This window comes from Orycteropus afer, unplaced genomic scaffold (genome assembly GCF_000298275.1).
Source record: "Orycteropus afer afer isolate SDZICR_OR568_19922 unplaced genomic scaffold, OryAfe1.0 scaffold00014, whole genome shotgun sequence".
NCBI lineage: Eukaryota > Metazoa > Chordata > Mammalia > Tubulidentata > Orycteropodidae > Orycteropus > Orycteropus afer.
Window position 1 is genome coordinate 16,308,195 of NW_006921601.1, and position 20,756 is coordinate 16,328,950.

The following is a 20,756-nucleotide window of genomic DNA, read 5'->3' on the forward strand; positions in this document are numbered from 1 at the left end:
AATTCTATTCCATTGGTCTATGTATCTGTCATTGAACCAATACCAGGCAGTTTTGACTACTGTGGCTGTATAGTAGGTTTTGAGATCCTGCAATGTGAGACCTCCTACTTTGTTTTTCTTCTTCAGTAGTGCTTTGCTTATCCAAGGTCTCTTTCCCAAGGAATATTTTTAAGGATATGTTTGCAAAAGTACTTTTCAGAAGAATTTTATCAATTTACATTTCCAACAATGAAAAATGAGACTTTTATCTACTAATTTTAGCATCCATTGATGATTCTGGGAGCTCTGGTGGCATAGTACCTAAGGCATTTGACTACTAACCAGAAGGCTGGCAGTTCAAACCTACCAGCCACTCCTCGGAAGGAAGGTTGGGCAATCTACTGCTGTAGTGATACTGCCTCAGAAACCCAAGGAGGGGTCACTGTGAGTTGGATCCAACTCGACCACAGTGCATTTTGTGTTTTGATGATTCTAGCCAGAATCAATTACTATGACAGTTGACAAATGATGACTTTCTAGACCCATCATTCCTTCAACAATGAGTTGGCTTTCTACTCTGAGGAAAAACTATCCCATCCCATTCAATCCTGTCCTATCCCATCCTTCCCTTCCAGCTACCTACCAACCTAACTATATCAGTGTGAGCTCATGGCTTCCTATTTTTTTTTTTTTTTATGGCTTCCTATTTTATTCAATAGTTCTAATCCTGACTTCATTATTTATTTTGATACTCAGATTATCCTAGATATGGCTAGTAAGAGTTTCTTTACACTGGCTTTTGTATCTTTCTGACGTGTCCCCATCATTCTTTGAAGACTTTCTTATTTTCTAGAATAACAAGATGTTCAAGGCTCATTTTGTCTTTCCCTGCCCCATTCCTGGAATCAGCCATTCTCTGAGGAGTCTTGGTTCGTTTTAGTGGAGCTTGATATTATAGATGAAGATCTGGGCAGTGGATATATTCCTTGCTGCTGGAGTATCATTGCTTCTAAGCCTTTTCAGATGACATGGCTGGAGAATAAAAAGCATGTGTGTGTGTACTTATTTATTTATATGTACGTGTATATGTGTATGGGTTCCATCTCAACATAAAGAAAATGAAAATTCTCACAACTGGACCAATAAACAACATCATGATAATCAGAGAAAAGATTGAAGATGTCAGGGATTTCATATTACTTGGATCCACAGTCAACACCCATGAAAGTTACAGTCAAGAAATCAGAGGTCATATTGCACTGGGAAAATGTGCTGCAAAAGACTCTTTAAAGTGTTAAGAAGCAAAGATGTCACTTTGAAGACTAAGATGAACTTGACCTAGGCCATGGTATTTTCAATCACCTCATATGTACGTGAAAGCTAGGCAATGAATAGGAGGACCAAAGAAGAGTTGCTGCCTTTGAATTGTGGTGTTGGTGAAGGACATTGAAAATACCATGGACTGCCAGAAGAACAAACAAATCTGTCCTGAAAGAAGTGCAGCCAGAATGCTCCTTGGAAGTGAGAGTGGCCAGACTTCATGTCACCTACTTTGGTCATATTGTCAGAAGGGACCATTTCCTGGAGAAGGATATCATGCTTGGTAAAGTAGAGGGTCAGCATAGAGGGGGAAGACCTTCATCAGGATGGATTGACACAGTGGCTGCAATGATGGGCTCAAGAATAGCAAGAATTGTAAAGATGGTGCATGACAGGGCAGTGCTTTGTTCTGTTGTACGCAGGGTCGCTATGAGTTGGAGCAGATTCAACAGCACCTAACAACAACAACAAATGCATATGTACATATGCACACATGTGTGCATATACATATGTACATACGTACAGCATACACACCTATATATGTTTATTTTCTGTCATTTATTCACTTAAAAGTTCTGTTTACATTCAATTTTCACATTGTGGACTTTGTTTTGAGTATGTGAAATATTAACAAGTTTCCAAAAATCAAATCTGTACAAAATTTATTCAGAGAATGCCATTTCTCTTTCCACATCGTCTTTGTACTTTCTACCCAATTCTTAGCCATGTCCTGTGGATAACCAATTTTATTAGTCTCTGGATTTTTCTTCCTGTTTTCCCTTTTGCTCAAATATTTTCTGTTTTTCTTTTTCTTACCCAAAACATATCATGTAATAGATATTCTTTTGCATTTTGCTAATCATGGAATTTTAAAGCTGAATCATACCTTATTTTATTTCTAAGATTATTTTTCCTCATTTTAATTTTTCTTTTAGACATTGGATCAACAACAGTTCTTCACAGAGGAAGAACTGAAAGAATATGAAAATCATATCTCTTTACAAGAAGATGAACTGAAGAAGAAGGCAGTTGAGCTTCAGAAACAAAAAGAAGAACTACAGCGTCAGCACGATCAACTTCAGGCTCAGAAGTTGGAATATCATCAGGTAGTATTTTGTAAAAGGATTGTGGCATTAAAAAGTATTTGTGCTTTACTGAAAGCCCATCTTTTTGTAATACACATTTCAAAGTACTATCAGTTACAGTATTTTAAATTTTAGTATTTTTAAAACTGCTATGTGAAATATTAATCTAAATGTTTTAGAATTTGAATGTTTTCATTTTGCAAAACAATTTTCAATTAATTTGTTGTGCTTTGTTTTTCCAAAGTCTCAAAAGTACTTATTTTTAAGGTCTTATATTTCTATTCCCTAGGTCGTACAGCAAATGGAACAGAAAAAATTACAACAAGGAATTCCTCCATCAGGGCCAGCTGGAGAATTGAAATTCCAGCCACGTATGTAATTTTTTAATTTATCTGTTTAAGGACATAAACAATTGAATACATTGAAACCTACATTTGTTACAAATATAATTTCAAGTAATTAAGATTTATGTTATTTTTTATATATTTGTAGATTCATATTACAGAAAAATGAAAAGACCTTAAAATGTTTATGCATCAGCAAACTTCAAATGTTATATAATTTGATAACCATATTTGTGGTGAAATGGTTTATTTCAACATTATTCATAATTCTTTCTAATCAATCGTACTGATCTTATCAGAGAACATTTTTTAAAATGATAATCTATGCTTAGCCAAGCATACTAAAAAATAAATATTCAATATATCTATATATGAAAGAACCTTCAGAATTAAGGAAGGTACCTTCTAAAATGAGAGCATATTTTTTTTGACACAGACATATAAAGTCCGAAGTCCACCAGAACCTGGAAGAAAACTGTTAACTTGGCATCTGTTTCATCTTTTTACCTCCCTGCCTTTTTCTCAATAAATATATTAAAATATATCTGGAATAAGAAAGATACCTTTAAAATTAGAATATAGTTTTTTAGACACAGATATTTAAGGATCAAAGTCTACCAGAACAAGGAAAAAACTAACTTGTTATCTGTTCTCACTTTCATACCTCCCTTCCTTTTCTTTGCTCTATTCATTGATTGAATTAAGTGGCCTTACGGCATAATTTAATGAAACTATTAGTAATTATTTAAGTGAGAATCTCTGCCTATTGCTTTAAAATAAATTGGTCTCACTTAACTCATGAAGATAGATACTCTTTTATTGGTGCTTATCATCCTTTCAAAAAAGATTACTTCAGTATTAATAATTCTTCTAAGAAGGCTATAATATTCCCTAGTGTTTTCTGGTAACTTATTCCTACTTTCAACAACCTTAACTGTCTGAAAATTCTTCAACTGAATGGCTTTTGCTACTACTTGAGGTCAGTTTGCATTCATATTTTTGCTTTATACTTTATCACTCTGGTAGCACAGTGTCTAAGGCACTTGACTGCTAACCAGAAGGCTGGTGGTTCAAACCCACCAGCCATTCCTCAGAGAAAGATTGGACAATCTACTTTTGTAGTGATACTGCCTTGGAAACCCAAGGAGGGGTCGCTGTGAGTCGGGTCCGACTCGATGGCAAAATAACAACAAGAACAACAACATATAACATAAAAACCAAAGATAATTGTGGTTTAAACTAAATAGGAGTTTTTCTCTCTTACATTAAAGAAATCTAGAAATAAGTGGTATACAGATTCCTATCTTTCTGTTCTCCTATCTTCAGTCCATGTTTTATATCCTCAAAGTACCTCACTGACCAACAATCCCACTGGAAGTACTGGGTAAAGGCAAGAATAGGGACTTGCCCCAATTGAAGCAGCTTCCTTTAAGTAATGTCCCAGAAGAACTACACAACATGTGAGCTGCATCACATTGGCCAGACCTGAGTCACATGGTTACACTAACTGCCAAGGAGGTGGAGAAATCCATGTGTTAACAAGATGAGTTGAAAGTTGTTTTTGGTAGGTGTCACAAGTTGATTTTGACTCAGAGTCAACTGTTATCTGGGTGTAGTCTCCTCCATCTTGTTAGGATATGTTTCCTGGTACCCTGGCTATCTACAAACTAACTATTCCAAGAGTATCATATGTGTAATGGTGGTATAAGTGTAGGGTAACTACAATAAAATCTACCTTTTAGAAAAGGGAAGAATGGGAATTATAGCTATCACTGATACATAACAATGAAATACTGCTTAGCAAAAATAGGAAAAATTTTCTGCTTGGTTTACCATAAGGCATTCCCTGATTCAACTTTCTGGAGGAACATCCTTGTCTAATGTTCTCAGAGGTTCTTGGCTTTGCCCTAGAGGAGATTTTTATTCATTAACTTTTACTGTTCATTACTTTTCAGTGGAAAGTATGCCCTTCTTGGCAGTTGTGTAGCTTTAGCAGCTCATTTCCTGTTTGTGTGGATTTGGGGGCCCAGAGATTATTGTAGATAGTTCATAGTCACAAACTCTGTCAGGACAAGTTTAGGGTTTTTATTTTGTATTTTTGGTAAAACAGCTTTTTAAAAACTTAGTAACTTTGTAGGGTGTTTTCTTCAATCATTTCCATCAGTGCCATAATCAAAGATTTTGCTAAGATGTAGCTTTCAACACTGAAGAACCCCATCTTCTACTTGCCAGCCTCTTTGCTCTCCCTATACCCTTGGGTCTTAAATGGATGGTACCTACTTGAGACCATTTTAAATTACAGGCATAGATGGCATGGCTATAGTCTTAATCTGATCTTTTCCCCTAGGATGGCTCTTATTGGCAGAAAGATTCTTGAGGGAAGATTCTTGGGAAAAAAAAAAAGTTGAAGAAGCTGCTAAAGTTACTTTATCAGAGCCTTATAAAAACAGTTTCAGTTTGAAGTATAGAAGTAGTTGACTTTTTCAGTTCTTCAGGGCTCCAATTTTGGGACTGTCAGTTTATATTAGAAACAGAGAACAATTCCCTCAGCAAAGTTATATTCCCTTGCAACTCTGTAGACTTGTTAACTTAGCCTGAGTCACACCTCTCTTATAGAAATTTGCAGAAAAAAAGCAAAAAGCAGCCAACACATACTAGCAGTCTGAAGTTCTACCACTACTTTCTCTCTAACAACTTCACTGAGCATGAGATCTCACTGCCTAAAGCCCTACCTCCTCAACTAAGCCTCCCCCACATTTATGATTCTTTCACTTGCTCTGTACCCTACCTCTAGCCACCAAAAGTTATGTATAGGCCAAGATTTTTGGTTGTAGGCAATGAAATCATCTTTAGCTATTAAACGGAAATGGATTTACTGAGGGGTGTAGATAGCTCACATAATCTTTGGGAGGGCTGAAGAAACAGAACCTAGGCTGAGCTTCTAGGAACCACATCATAAGAATGGACTGCCAAAGGAGCTGCTGCTTCTGGAACAATCAAGAGAGCTGCCTTCTAGATCAGAAAGCTGCCTGTTGGATTAGGAAGCCGTGAACAATGCCAGCTCCGAACCACAGCACCTCTGCCACCCTTTGTGCCAGCAAAATTGGATACCTCATGCCTTGCCTCTTCTCCCCATGCAACTTGATTCTGAGTAAAAGTCTCAAGTGAGTGCATCTGATGGATGGGACCAATCATATCTGGAACTCTAGCTACAAGGGTGGTTGGGGAATAGAGTGTGGCTTTCCAGCCTCCATAGTATAAGACTGTATTTTGAAAGCTGTTGAGTGAACTAATTTACCATAACACCTCATAATTTTGTTTCTCTTAACCTTAATCCTGCTTTTAAAAATTTTTGCATAATCATTGCATAATCTCCCAAACATACTTCAGATTTATTCTTAAATCATAGACCCCAAAATTAAATATAATAATCTAAAAAAGTTCTGCTTAATATAAAGCTTAGATTTAAAAAAAAAAAAAACACACAAAAACACAAAGCACTCAACATACTAATAGTGCTGTGTTTCTTCAGAGACGGAGAAGAATGCCTATCTCTAGTGACTAAATTGTAGAAAACATAGAAAACTGTGCTACATCCTTTTCTGAATAACTTCTGTCTATGACCAGAAAATGTAATAAGATAGGAATTCTCCTCAGGTAAACTTTTTAGATGATGGACTGGGGTCAAATCAGAAAGTAGTTGGAGGAGAACTTAGAGTGTTTTCTTGAAATGCTGTTTTGGCATAAGTAGATAATAGATGGACATTCGTGTCGAGTACCTGACAGTTTCCAACCAATTATTACAGTTTCTATTACTCAAAAAGAATTATTAGCCTAAAATTATTTATGAACTTAAGGAATTCCAGTTCTCATGAGGACTGGGCATTGGTGAGTGAGCATTTCAGAGAGAATTGCTAATAGTATTCTTACCAGCTCTGTAGAAAGTATTGGCCTTATGTTCAGTGTATACCATTCTACTTCATACTTCTTTACAAACGGTCTTTGATTTATCTAACGTAGTGCTATGTGTTAGTAATTTGGAATTTTGTTTCATATATGAATTTTTATGTGGCATATAAATGTCGTAGAATATTTAGGTATATATAATTAAAATCATATTTTAAAAGATGATGATCTTTTAGAATATTTAACTCTCACTTAAAGAAAATTGTGATTTACAAATAGTGGTACAAAATCCACTGAACCATGGCTATACTTTTTTTTTTAACCAAGATTTATTTGCAACAGTATTATTTGTTGTGCTAATTGAACAGATTTGTGTTGCTTAGGCTTACATGTAAATCTGTTTTTCATATGAGGAGAGATATAAAGAAAAATGGAATGTTTTGTGATAACGTGATTTTTAAGATAGAATAACCAGTAAAAAAAAGGAGTAAGAAATCTAATTTCCGTAGAGAGAAATTTTTATAAACCCAGTTCTGATTAGTATATGAATTTTAATCTTTGTTTTATAGCTGTGCAGTACAATCGAGAGGAAATAGAAAAAGAACCAGAGTTAGACAAGCTTCATCGTTTCCATGCAAGATTTTTATCCCCTGAAGAACCTGCTAGAGAAGTCCGCCTTCACCCTTAACCACTTGTGCCTCAACTTAATACTTTTTAAATTCATTTATTTTTATTGGAATTGGGAGAGTAAGATGTATCAAGGAAATGCAAACATTACTTTTTTGTTCCTTGTGAGTGATATAATGGGAAGATTATATTATAATTTGTTGATAACTGAATTTAAATTCATCTCCCTTCATTTCCTGTAAAGAAAATTTTACTCTTATAATGTGAGATTTGAAGGAAACCATGTCTTTTTTTATTTTTAAAACAAACTATCATTAGTAGCCTTGCCTTCTTTCCCTATTTTTAAATTTTCTCTTTAAGAATGAGTAGTTAGCTGTGAATTTAATGACCATTTCCTAGAGAATCTAAGAACTGAGCTAGAGCAAACAGCAGCAGCAAGTGATGAAGACAGTGAATTGAAAACCTAAGACCTATGGTTTCCAGCTCCTTGGAAGGAAGGTTGGGCAATCTACTTCCATAGTGATACCGCCTCGGAAACCCAGGAGGGGTCGCTATGAGTCAAGTCTGACTCGACGGCACATAACAACAACAACAATGGTTTCCAGCACTGCCTACCTGTTTATTGAGACAAAAGCAAAGCAAAATAAAACCAATGAAACCCTTGATTTGCTTTTAGTAATTTAGTTGTCAAATATTGTTTATAGACTCATGTAGACTGTACAACTTTTACTGCAGAACTTCTTGTGTACATTTTAATTGATGTCATTCATCCTCCTTGATGAAGATGACTATCAAGTTTAATGAATGCAGTGTACCAGTTGGGTTGTCAGCCAGTCCTTGACCATTACTTCTTCCTCCATACCCACTCACTCTGTTGCCCTCAAAAATTTGCATGCCTGAGTAAATAAGTTTTATTTTGTTTATAATATACTGTAAAGAATAGATTTCACTTTTGCGGTACAAATTTGCCTACCTCCTTTTGTTTTATCCTTAGTAAGTAAGTGTATTTCCCAAGGCTTCCCAGATTTATGAATATATCTCATAATTAAAGTGTAAAAATATTTATTTTTCAATTCTTATGATTTTGTTACTTCATGGAACTTTAAAAAATGTGTAATGATTTATTTTCCACATGATTTTAAAGTTATGAATTGTCTGAGTGCTTTAAAAGTGAGAGAGGAGAAATTTCATCTAGTTCTCTTTGCCATCTCTCATGAATTGTTGTATTTAGTATGCAATTTTTGTTCCATTTTAGTCCATCTTAAATGTTCATTTTTATGACAGCAGAGTGTGTATCATTTAATTAAATTCCTACCCTTTCTTTAGATTTTAAGAGGTATAAACTAGATACACAGCCCATGCCATTCTGTATTTGTTTTCCACTATGTTGCTTTACATATTTTGTTGTCTACTATTCCATTTTGTTAAAGTGATTTGAGTTTGCTTTACTTTTGATTTTTACTCTTTCTGTTCTTGGTATTACTACTTTCCAAATAATTCCTTAGTAGAAGAATGACGTCTTATAATTTTCTTTTTAAAACATTTGTCATGTTTCTTAATGTTTTAAACATCTTTGTGGTAGTATTGAAGCATTTTTGTGAAAGACAATTTAAACCTTTTTAAGTCTTTGTTTTGAGATTCCTGTTTGTTGTATAGCATTGAATAATGTGTCTTAGAATCTGTATCTTACTGTTTTCTGACTGAATCTTAGCTCTATCCTGTATGCATTTTTATTTTCCTTCATATACACATATTTTTATTCTCTTGCATGTTCATAGTATCTTTTATTGAGATTCAAGGTTGATCTTGGGAAAGAAGACCACCTTTGCAGAAAAGTCAGTTTTTCTAGAGTTAGTTAGATGAACAGACAGTCATTCTTGATTTGTTTCTGAGTACTGTGAAGAGTGCTTTTAACCCTAAAGGAAAATTGCTAACTCATGGTTAGGGTTCTGGTTATAGCATAGCATTCAGACTCTGATGAATGTCGCTTGTTCAATTCTTTGGCTTCTTTGTACTCCTCCTTAAATAATAATAGTTTTTTTTTTTTTTTTTTTTAATGAACAGAAGCCCATCTATTGTACATTGTGCATCCCAGAAGACGTTTTTCATCTTAAAGTTGTTAGTAAAAGGGAAAAATTTTTTGGTACAAAAGACCAGGGACCCAAGTTCAGTAAACTCTGATTAGAAGAGAAGTAGTTCATTTGTTTCTTCATTACTTTTGCTTGGGTGATCAGATATTTAATAAAATTCTATGTACTCTTCTATTTTCCCACTTTTGGATTGCCTTTCCCTGGACTTGGGCTGCATTTCTTTCTTTCTTTTTTTTTAATTTAATTTTTATTTTTATTGTGATTTGGGTGGAGATTTAAACAGAACAAATTCACTTTCCATACAGCAGTTCACATATACTTTGTCTCATGACATTGACCACAGTTTACCACAATGCAACAGCTCCCCTCCCACTTCCTCCCCATAGTTACCTCTTCTCTGTGTCCATCCCTCCATGGACTCCTGCCCCCTGAGCTGTCTCCCTGTGCATAGCAGCCCTTCTTTCTCAATGATTGTTCTCTCCAAGGAGTGTATCTACCTCAGGTAAATGTTCAACTCATATGCCTGTCTTTTGTTTGGCTGGAAACCACAGGTGTGGGTTCAATTCCAGACCTGAAGGGCAGCTAGGGCCCATAGTCTCAGTGGTTCCACCAGGCTCTATCTGACCAGCAAACCTGGTCTGTTCCCTCCCCCTTTTTTTCCCCTCCAAATGATTTTTTTGTTCCACATTGTTCTCCCTCTCTATCAAGGATCTCCTACATAGATCCCCTTCCAAGTGGATGACAGTGGTAGCCGGGCACCATCTAGTTCTTCTGGTCTCATAGTCGTGTAGGCTGCAGATCAGATGGTGTACCAGTTGCTAGGACTAATTGTTTCCATGAATTTTGGTTGTCTTCATTCTTCTTTGCTCTGGACGAGGAGAGACCCATCGTTGCATCTAGATGGCAGCTTGCTAGCTTTTAAGATCCCAGTCGCTACTTGCCAAAGTATGAGGTGGAACAATGTTTTGTATAGTATGTTATGCCAATTGAGCTTGATGTCCCCTGCGACTATGGTCCCAAGCCTGCAGGTTCAACTACTCAGTCCCTCTGGGTAGCTGGCTGTGACCAAGCAGTGACCACAACCTTGCCCCTTGTCAGCTCTACTATACACCTGGGAATTCTGATCATTCACATAAACTTATAGGATCATTGTCTGCCAACCCTATATATGTTATTGGATACACTCCCCATTTCATAGACATACCTAATCGTTCAGCCTGTCCACCCATCTATCCACCCATATACCCATGTTTGCCTTCACTGACAATGCTTGGACTGCATTTCTAATCGTTGGATTAGATTAGTAGAATTCCCTAATTGTTGGAGAAAGCTTTGATGTATGCAGGATGTTGTAGCACCCTTGTCAGCTATCTTCAAGTATAATATAGCCCATGACTTCCTGGGGGTATAATCAGACCTTTCAACCAAACCTCTTCCCTCACAATCTAAAGCAAACCATCTTTAAGGGAGAAATTAATATTTAGATATGAGTTAATTAACACTGTCATTATTTTCTAAAAGATTTAAATAAAAGATGTTTTTGTTGTTGTTAGGTGCCATCAAGTTGATTCCAACTCATAGTGACCCTATGTACAACAGAACGAAACACTGTCCAGTCTGGCCCCATCCTAACAATCATTGCTATGCCTGAGGCCATTTTTGCAGGCACTATGTCTACCCTTCTCATTGAGGGTCTTCCCCTTTTTTGCTAACCCTTTACTTTACCAACCATGATATCATTCTCCAGAGAATGGTGCCTTCTGACAACATAACCAAAGTACATAGTCCACTTGTGAGGATTCTTGTTTTCTTTATGTTGAAATGCATATAATCCATACTGAAGGCTGTACTTTTTAATATTCATCAGGAAATATTTCAAGTCTTCTTTACTTTCAGCAAGCAAAGTTGTGTCATCTACATATTGCAGGTTGTTAATGAGTCTTCCTCTAATCCTAATGTCACATTCTTTATCATATAGTCCAGCTTCTCAGATTATCTGCTCAGCATACTGACTGAATAAGTATGGTGAAAGGATGCAATCCTGATGCATACCTTTCCTGATTTTAAACCATGCAGTGTCCCCTTGTTCTGTTTGACTCTTGGTCTATGTACAGGTTTCTCATAAGCACAGTTAAGTGTTTTGGATAAAACAGGCTAAATATTTTATTTTAGGGACAATTTCAAGCCAAAAATTCAAGGCCCAAATGACAGTTTCATTCTTATATAATGACTCTGATGACTGTGATATAAGTGAGATAGTTCTATCTGCACCTGCATTTGTCCAGTTACAGGGCCTAAGAATGGAAGAGCTCTGGAGGCCCACAGTACTTTAGCCAAAGTGGAAGAAGGAAAGTTATGCGTCCTTGCAACTTTAAAAGTAGTATCTGTGGTGAATGCTGTCTATGTACAAATTTATATAGTCTCTAATTGAAGGACTTTATTTTTGGAAAGAACATGTTTGTGTTTATGTTCAAACACAAATTAGGTCTGGATGGAAAACCATTAACTATTATTCAGTGTCTTTTGTGGAATTTAAACATGAAAAATGATTTTTTTTCATTATTACTTTTTTGTTTAATGAAGGAATCCTGTGCTGCATAAGCTGTATTTTATCAATAAATAGTTTTTAAAACCATTTAATGATAATAATTTGTACATTCTATATAAAGTCAAGGAGCCCTGGTGTCATAGTGGTTAAGCACTCAGCTGTTAACTAAAAGGTTGCTGGTTCAAACCCACCAGCTGCTCTGTGGGAGAACGATGTGGCAGTCTGCATCTGAAAAGATTACAGTCTTGGAAACCCTATGGAGCAGTTCTGTTCTGTCTTAGAGGGTCTCTATGAGTTAGAATCATTCATGATCACCTTCATGATCCTCAGTGGGTTTGGTTTTTTGTTTTGGTATTTTAAGGTCAGGATGTTAAAGACCTTTTATTTGTTACTAATTGGGGCGGGGAGGAATTTTGAAGGTTTTCTCTATTTAAATGTTGAATTGAAAATGTAACCTTTTATAAGTTTGTGGCTGAAATTATCCTGTTAATTTTAAACTCTGAAAAGAAATTCTACTAATCTGAAGAATACTTAGATTTAATTCTTTTTGTACATATAGACTTTTTAAAACTACAAATAATTGGATGATGTGATAGGGAATCAGAAAGACAGAGACTTTATACAATTTTTGTTTTACTTGAATGTTATTTGAATCTATGTTATAAAATTCTTCCAGTGCAATATTTGCTAGAAAATGTTATTCTAGTTTGTATAGGTTCATTTTAAATTATATTAAACAAAAAATCTGAAAAAAAAAATGTGTAACATTTGTTTTTTTCTGGGGAAATACACAAACCTGACAATATTTTAAGAAAGAACTGATTTCAAAACACTAACATTATAGAATCATAAAGCCTGAGGGTTAGATTGGACCTCGGAGGGAGATCATCTACCAATGAAGAAACCCCCTCCCCAGCAATCCTAATAGATGATTATCCAGTCTCTGCTTCAAGTCTTTCAGTGACAGCAGTGACATGGAAATCACAGGGGTTTCCCGCTTGTCTGCATACTGGAATCACCTGTGAGCTTCAAAAATTACTGATGCCTAGGACCCGCCTCAAGAGATTGTGCTTTCAGTGGTCTGGAGTATGACCTGGGCTTTGGGATTTTTAAAAGTTTCCAGGTTGTGGTAGTTAAGTTTGTGTGTGACTTGGCTGGGCCTGGTTGAGTGGCTGGGCAGCTGGATGTAGTTATTCCCCATGGTAAGACATAATTAACTCTATGGTGGAATGTATTGGAGCAGCTAAGTAGCTACTTTAGGGATGTGGTCCGCTTCTCGTATATAAGAAGCAGCTTTGGGAATGGTCTGTAGCTTATAGAACCATTAACCCTGCATGTAGCCATGTCGTTGTTCAGCAGCCTGTCATGCTCTGCTGACCTTGGGACTTTCAATGGACTTGAATTAATGGCCTGCTGTGTGGTTTGGTAACATCGGTAGTGTGCCATTTTATTTGTCGACCTTGGGCTTCTTAGCCTCAGCAGCCAGTAGCTGTCTGAGTGAAGAAAAGCCTCTAGCTTCAGTGGACCAGGAGCAAGAGGCAGAGCTGAAGCCCAAGGTCGAGGGGCTTTCACCCAGCCCCTAGAGCTTGGCACTTTGAGCTCCGACTTCCAGCCTCCTGAACTGTAAGAGAATAAACTCCTGTTTGTTCAAGCCATCCCATTTGTGGTATATTTCTGTCAGAGTGGCACTAGGTAACCAGAACACAGGTGATTCCAATGTACAGAGAAGTTTGGGGACCACAGGTAGATTGCAGAAAAGTACATCAGTCTTTTTTTCAACTTGAGAGAATCTGCACTGGGGAGGAAACTTGAACAATGTCATAAAGATTCTGTAGGCATTTAGATGTCACTTCAGAGGATTTAAGGAGCTCTGGTGGTGCAGTGGTTAAAGCATCCGGCTGCTAACCAAAAGGTTGGTGGTTTGAACCTGCCAGCCACTGTACGGATGAAAGATGAGGCAGTTTTCTTCCATAAAGATTTACAGCCTTGAAAACTTCATGAGGCAGTTTCACTCAGTACTGTAGGGTTGCTGCGATTCAGAATTGACTCGATAGCAGTGGGTTTGGTTTTGGTCAGAGGATTTACAACTGAACACACACACAACAGTATTTGTAATATACAGGAAATATTCCCACTTAAATTCAAGAAAAATTTAATAGAAGATTAAATTGGCAGAGAGTGCATGATGATAGTGTGTTGTTGTTAGGTGCTGTCTAGTTGGCTCTGACTCACAGTGACCCTGTGTACAACAGAATGAAACATTGCCTGGTCCCGTGCTGGCCTCACAGTCCTTGCTATACCTGAGCCCATTGTTGCAGCCACTGTGTCAATCCATCTCATTGAGGGCCTTCCCCTTTTTTGTAGACCCTCCACTTTACCAAGCATGATACCCTTCTTCAGGAATGGTCCCTTCTGATAACATGACCAAAGTACATGAGATGAAGTCTGGCCATTCTCACTTCCAAGGAGCATTCTGGTTGCACTTCTTCCAGGACAGATTTGTTTGTTTTTTTGGGCAGTCCATGGTAATTTCAGTATTCTTCGCCAACACCACAACTCAAAAGCATCAACTCTTCTTTTGTCTGCCTTATTCATTGTCCAGTTTTTACATCCATATGAGGCAAATGAAAACACCATGGCTTGTGTTAGGTGTGCCTCACTCAGTCTTCAAAGAGACATCTTTGCTGTTCAGCACTTTTAAAAGTTTTTGTTTTTTTTTTTTTTTTGAAGCAGTCTTCTGAGGTATCTCTGGTTAGGTTCAAACCACCATCTTTATTTTATTTATTATTTTTGCAGTGCTCCCTTAAAGAGGTCTTTGCAGCAGATTTGCCCAGTGCAATAGTGCAATATATTGTCTGATTTCTTGACTGGTTCTTCCATTGGTATTGATTGAACCAAATAATATGAAATATTTGACAACTTCGATCTTTTTTCCATTTATAGTGATGCTGCCTATTGGTCCCATTGTAAGGATTCTTGTTTTCTTTATGTTGGGGTGTAATCCATACTGCAGATTGTAGTCTTTAATCTTCATCAGTAAATGCTTTAAGTCATCTTCACTTTCAGCAAGCAAGGTCGTATTGTCTGCATATCGCAGGTTTTTAATGAGTTCCTCTGATCCTGACGCTACATTCTTCTTCATATAGTCTATCTTCTTGGATTATTTGCTCAGCATCCAGATTGATTAACTAGAGTGAAAGAACACAACCTTGACCCACTTTCCCTAATTTTAAACCATGCAGCATCCTCTTGTTCTAACGACAGCCTACTGGCCTATGTACAGGCTCCTCATGAGCATAATTAAGTATTCTGAAATTCCCATTCTTCTCAATGTTATCCATAATTTGTTTAATCCACACAGTCGAATGCTTTTGCATAGTCAGTAAAACACAAGTAAACATCTTTCTGATATTCATTGCTTTCAGCCAGCATCCATCCTACATAAGCAATGATAGCTCTTGTTCCACATCCTTTTCTGAATCCAGCTTACAATTCTGGAAGCTCCCTGTCAATATACTGTTGTAGCCAGCAGTATGATTGGGTAGTGTAAAATATTTGGTGGCTGTCAGAACTCTGGCTCTGTCACTCTGATTTTTTCCCCTCTAGAAGGAAAAAAGTAGAAGTTGTGAAGGTTTTAAAATTTTGTGTTTTTTTGCCACTTATTCTGAAATAATTTCAGACTTACAAAAAACCTGCAAATAGCAAAAAATTCCCACATACCCTTCACCTAGCTTCCCCAAATGTTAACATATAGTTACAGTAGTTATTAATATCTGAAAATAGCATCGATACAATTCTATTAACTAATGTTCAGACCTTATTTAAATTTTACTATTTGTCCCACTGATATACTTTTTCTGGTCCAGTCCAAATCACACATTGCATTTAAGTGTGTGAGTGTGTTCTGGTTACTTAGTACCGCTCTGACAGGAATCTACCACAAATGGGATGGCCTTAACAAACAGGAGCTTATTCTCTTAGTTTGGAGGCTTTAATTCCAAGTTCAAAGTGTCAGGCTCTAGGGACTGTGAAAGCCCCTCAGCCTTGGGCTTCAGCTCTGTCTCCAGCTCCCGGCCCACTGAAGCTAGACGTTTTTCTTCACTCAGAACGCTGCTGGCTGCTGAGGCTGCCAAGCCCAAGGTGGACAAGTAAAAAGGCACAGTCCCAATATTACCAAATCACATGGCAGGCCATTAATTCAAGTCCACTGTAAGTCCCAAGGTTGGCAAAGCATGGCAGGTTCCTGAACAACGACACGGCTACATGCAGGGTTCAAGGTGTCATAAGCTAGCGACTATTCCCCAAGGCTTCTACTTATATACGGGAAGCAGATCACATTCCCTAAGGCAGCTACTCAGCTGCTTACAGTAGATTTCACCAGTCTCATCATGGGGAATACTGCCCAGCCACTCAACCAGGTCCAGCCAAGTTGACAAACAAACTGAACTACCACAGACTGTGTGTGTTTATTTTAAATGATTAAAACAAAAACAAAAACAAATCTCATCAGTCTTTCATGATATTGACATTTTGAAGTGTACAGGCCAGTTGTTTAATGGAATTGCTGTCTGACTATTTTATAAGGATCAGCACAGAGCTGATCCCTATGAGACAGAAGTTAAAAATGTCCCAATGTCCAGCTTTTCCAAACTGCTGTGCCACTCCAGCATCTCTAACAACAGTTACTGCTCCTTCCCTCTGTACTCTCTTGCCTTTGGGTTCTGTTTTGGTTACCTCCCCCCACCAAACTGCCGTCCAGTCGATTCGACTCATAACGACCCCTCGTTGGGTTTCTGAGGCAGTATCACTACAGAAGTAGGTTGCTCAAACTGCTTTCCAAGGAGGGGCTGGTGGGTTTGACCCACCAGACTTCTGGTTAGCAGTCAAATGCCTTAGGCACTATGCTACCAGAGCTCCCTTTGGTTAGCTAGTGCTGCTCTAAGAGAATGTGCCACAAATGGGTGGCTTGAAAAAATAGTTTATTCTCTTACAGTTTAGGAGGCTAGAAGTCTGAGTTCAAAGTGCCACCCCTAGGGCCTGGGTGATGGCCCCCTGACCTTGGGCTTCAGCTCTGCCCCTTGCTCATGGCCCACTGAAGCTGGCGGCTTCTCTTAATTCAGGCAGTTTCTGGCTGCTGAGGCTGACAAACCCAAGGTCAACAAATAAAATGGCACAGTCCCAAGATTACCAAACAATATGGCAGGCCACTAGTTCAAGTTCAGAGACGGTCCCAAGATCTGCGGGAAACATCGTAGGCTGCTGAATGAAGACTTGGCTACGTACAGAGTCCAAACATGCCAAAAGGCTGCAGAGACCTTTCTCAAAGCTTCTTCTTATATATTGGAAACAGATCACATTCCCTAAGGCAGCTACTCAGCTGCTCCAGTAGATTCCGCCATGGAGTTGATTACCAGTCTCGTCACAGAGAACTTTGCCATCCAGTTGCCCAGCCACTCAAAACTGGGCCCAACTAAATTGGCACACAACTACCACAGGTTCTACAATTTGCTGCAATTTCTCACAGAACTCACAAATCATTAAGGAAATGGCTCATGCAGTTGTGGAGCCTGGCAAGTCCCAAATGAATGGGTCAGGCATCAGGCTGGAGGAGGCTTCTCCTGACTCACAGGGTTGCAGGGGCTGATTAACCCAAATCAACTGGTCAGATAACAGGTTGCTGGCTCACAAGGCTGCAGAAACATGGCAAATCAGGTTGCTGGCTCAAGAATCAGAGGTTAGATGATGAGGAGTTGGATGCAGGATCTAGAGCAAGTGAGAGGAGTTTGCCAGAATATTCATATGCATATATTGAATGCAGACCATACCCTCAAGGAAACCCCATACTTGAGCAAGATGATACAAGGAAGTGACTTGAATAAGGGTAGTGACTGGTTTAAAAGTGATGACTTGAGTCATACCTTCTAGTACAGGTGTGACTCAAGATCATCCCATCCTAATACTTCCTCATTAGCATAATGAACAACTCCTTCCCAAATGGCATAACCACAGGCATAGAAGCTAGGATTTATAATACATCACAAAATGGAAGAAAATTACATCAGACTACAAAATGGAAGATGACTACATCATTACATAACTGTTAAATTTCATGATTATATAATTTCCAAACCACTGAAAATCATGCCCCAGCCAAGTTGACACAAAACCTCAATCATCATAGGTTCTATACAACTTATTTGCATTAGCAGCAAGATGTCCAATCCCCTTGGTGGGCCACAAGCACCTTGTTTGCATAATCCACCTAATCACTGTGTAAGAGTTACAAAGACTGGCTAGAGGGGCCATATTAGGTAACTCACTACACTACACCTTCAATTTGCATTTGTCTAAATCAATGTTTCTTGAAGTTTGATCTACCGTCTGGTCTACAGTCCTGGTCTCCAAATGGTCGTTAGAAATTGAGATCATTTACACCTTTGGAAACTTTTATAGCAATTAAACAATTTTTATGTCTTTTATAATAATTCATTTTTATTTTACAAAATATTGGTCCTCAAAGGATTGCAAATTTTTAAAAGAGAAATCTTCATTACAGCTAATTTGAGAAACCCTGGTCTGGCCTATAAGGAGCTCTGGTGGCATAGTACCTAAGGGATCTGATTGCCAATCAGAAGGCTGATCAAAGCCACCAGCTCCTCCATGGAAGGAAGGTGGAGCAATCTACTCTCACAAAGATTTACTGTCTCAGAAACCCAATGGGGGCTGCTATGAGTTGGAATTGACTCAGTGGCAAGTGAATTTTGAGTAGGTCTAGCCTATGAAATTTTTGAGGCTAGGGACTGTGCCCTATTTATCTCTGTATCCCTTATACCTAGACTGTGCCTGGCACAGAATAGATGTGCAATAAATAATTTTTATTACTTTTTTTTTTAAAATAATTTCTCCAACATTCTATAGGGTGATATATATATGTCACAATTTTGTGAATGAGTCACTCTTCTGAGCAAGTATAGGAATTCATCATATATTCCCATTGGGAACATTATTTAATGATACTAATAATATCAGACTCGGAAGGAAGGTTGGGCAATCCTACTTCCGTAGTGATACTGCCTCAGAAACCCAAGGAGGGGTCGCTATGAGTCGGGTTTGACTCGACGGCACATAACAACAACAACAACAACAATAATATCAGAAGAGGACTAATTCTTAGGTAGGGCTCCCTAGAGGAGGTAGTAGTAGAGAGGAGGTATAATTTAGTATTTTAGAACTCTATAGCTACACCTAACCTGGCAGAGCTCTGCCTGTTACAACTATGGCCCAGAAAATTGTAACCTTCTGAAGGTCTTCTGCTAGCCTTTAACCTTGGCCACCATCTTTAGTAGATCCCCTTTAGAGCAGCGCCGGGATGAATTGGATCCCAGCCACATTTTACAAAGGGAATTGTGAGTGGGTCAGAATCTGAGCCTACAGGTTCCTAGAGGCCTGGCTTCTTGTTGTTGTTATGGTCTGGCTAAGATGTGGCAAGCGTGGCACGTGCTCTGGACTCCACTTAAAGAGGGGGTAACTGAGTAGTTTCTATCAACTGTGGCGGTTTCCATCGTTAGCTGTGTGAGCAAGTTAAAACTAATACTTTGCTATTTGAGTGCCTCACCGCCAGCTAGTTCTCCCTCCCCCAAGTTCTTACTGCCAATTCCCAACCTGCAGGGTTCTCGCGCCTCCGGACCCACTACCCCGGGCACGGAGAAAGGCGCAATCGCTCTCTGGGAAGAATTGGGGGGTAGGCGACTGAGGCCAGCCGGGGTGTCCTCAAGACTTGTTCCTGCACGGGGCGAAGGGGTTGGTCACGGCCCCGCCCATCTGGCTGCTGCCGGGTACTGAGCAGTCAGTGATCCTTTCCCTCCTCTCGTGACGGTTCCAGCCTGTCTGGTGAAAAAGTGTTTGCCTATCGCCGCTATTATCCGTACGGAGCTACGCTTCTGCTGGCTTCCGCTACCCGAGCTGCCAGCGTCATAGACACCGGTTCCTTGCGCCGCTGACCGGCGTTGCGTCCGCGGAGTACGCGCAGACCTTGACTCTGCTTCCTAAAACTTTGTGCTCTGGGCGCTTCTCTTCCATCACCTTACATGATGAAATCACCCTAAGGAAAAAAAATGAGCCAAACCATACCGGTTACAGTTGAGTGGGTTACACTCATGGCTACCCATCTTTCACAGAGTAGAACTCCATAGGGTTTTCTTGGCTTTAATTTTTTTTTTTAAGTTATTTTCTGCTGCAAAAGACCTATTTATTTATTTATTTATTTAAAGCCATAAAGACATTTATTGCATGATTAATAAGATGTCTGGAAGTGGCTGTTCTAGCAGCACCACGAAGTCAGGGTCAGGTTGATGTCTCTGTGAATCTCAGGACTTCCCTTAACTCCACAAAACACCATTTGATACCCTGACAAGAAGTACGGCGTCAGCCAGGCCCATAAGAGAATGCTCCTCACATGCCTCTCCTTTTATCAAGTAGAATTAAAAAAAAAAAAAATTACTGCGATTTGGGTGCCAATTTACAAAGCAGATTCATTTTACTGTCAATAATTCATGCATATTTGGTTTCACCTCCCGATTACAATCCTCGACCATAAAAAACTCTCCTTGATCTCTTCCTGCGACTATCCCTTCCTGTACCCTTCTTGTCTATGCTTTCCTGTCTGTCCAGCTTACTTGCTACAAATGGTACTCTTCTGATATCTCATGGTTGATTGATCTAGGGAGTGTATTTCCCTAGGGTGGGTGGGCGCATCGCCTTGGGATAGGTGTTCTGCTTGTAGGTCTTTCTACTGTTTGGTTGAGAGCTAATCCGTGGAAGTAAGTCCAGTTCCAGGTCCAAAGGATAACCTAGGGCT

The 20,756-nt window shown here is 38.6% G+C and overlaps 1 protein-coding gene across 1 annotated transcript in view; it reads left to right on the forward strand.

Annotated features, from left to right (window-relative positions):
* Nucleotides 1-7,322, forward strand: part of NUCB2 (nucleobindin 2) — a 46,542-nt gene extending 39,220 nt beyond the window's left edge. Inside the window, exons 10-12 of the mRNA XM_007955509.2 lie at nucleotides 2,235-2,405; nucleotides 2,674-2,755; nucleotides 7,204-7,322. Of these exons, the coding sequence (XP_007953700.2) occupies nucleotides 2,235-2,405; nucleotides 2,674-2,755; nucleotides 7,204-7,322 (372 nt within the window). The remainder of the gene's footprint in view (nucleotides 1-2,234; nucleotides 2,406-2,673; nucleotides 2,756-7,203) is intronic.
* The last annotated feature ends 13,434 nt before the right edge of the window (nucleotides 7,323-20,756 follow it).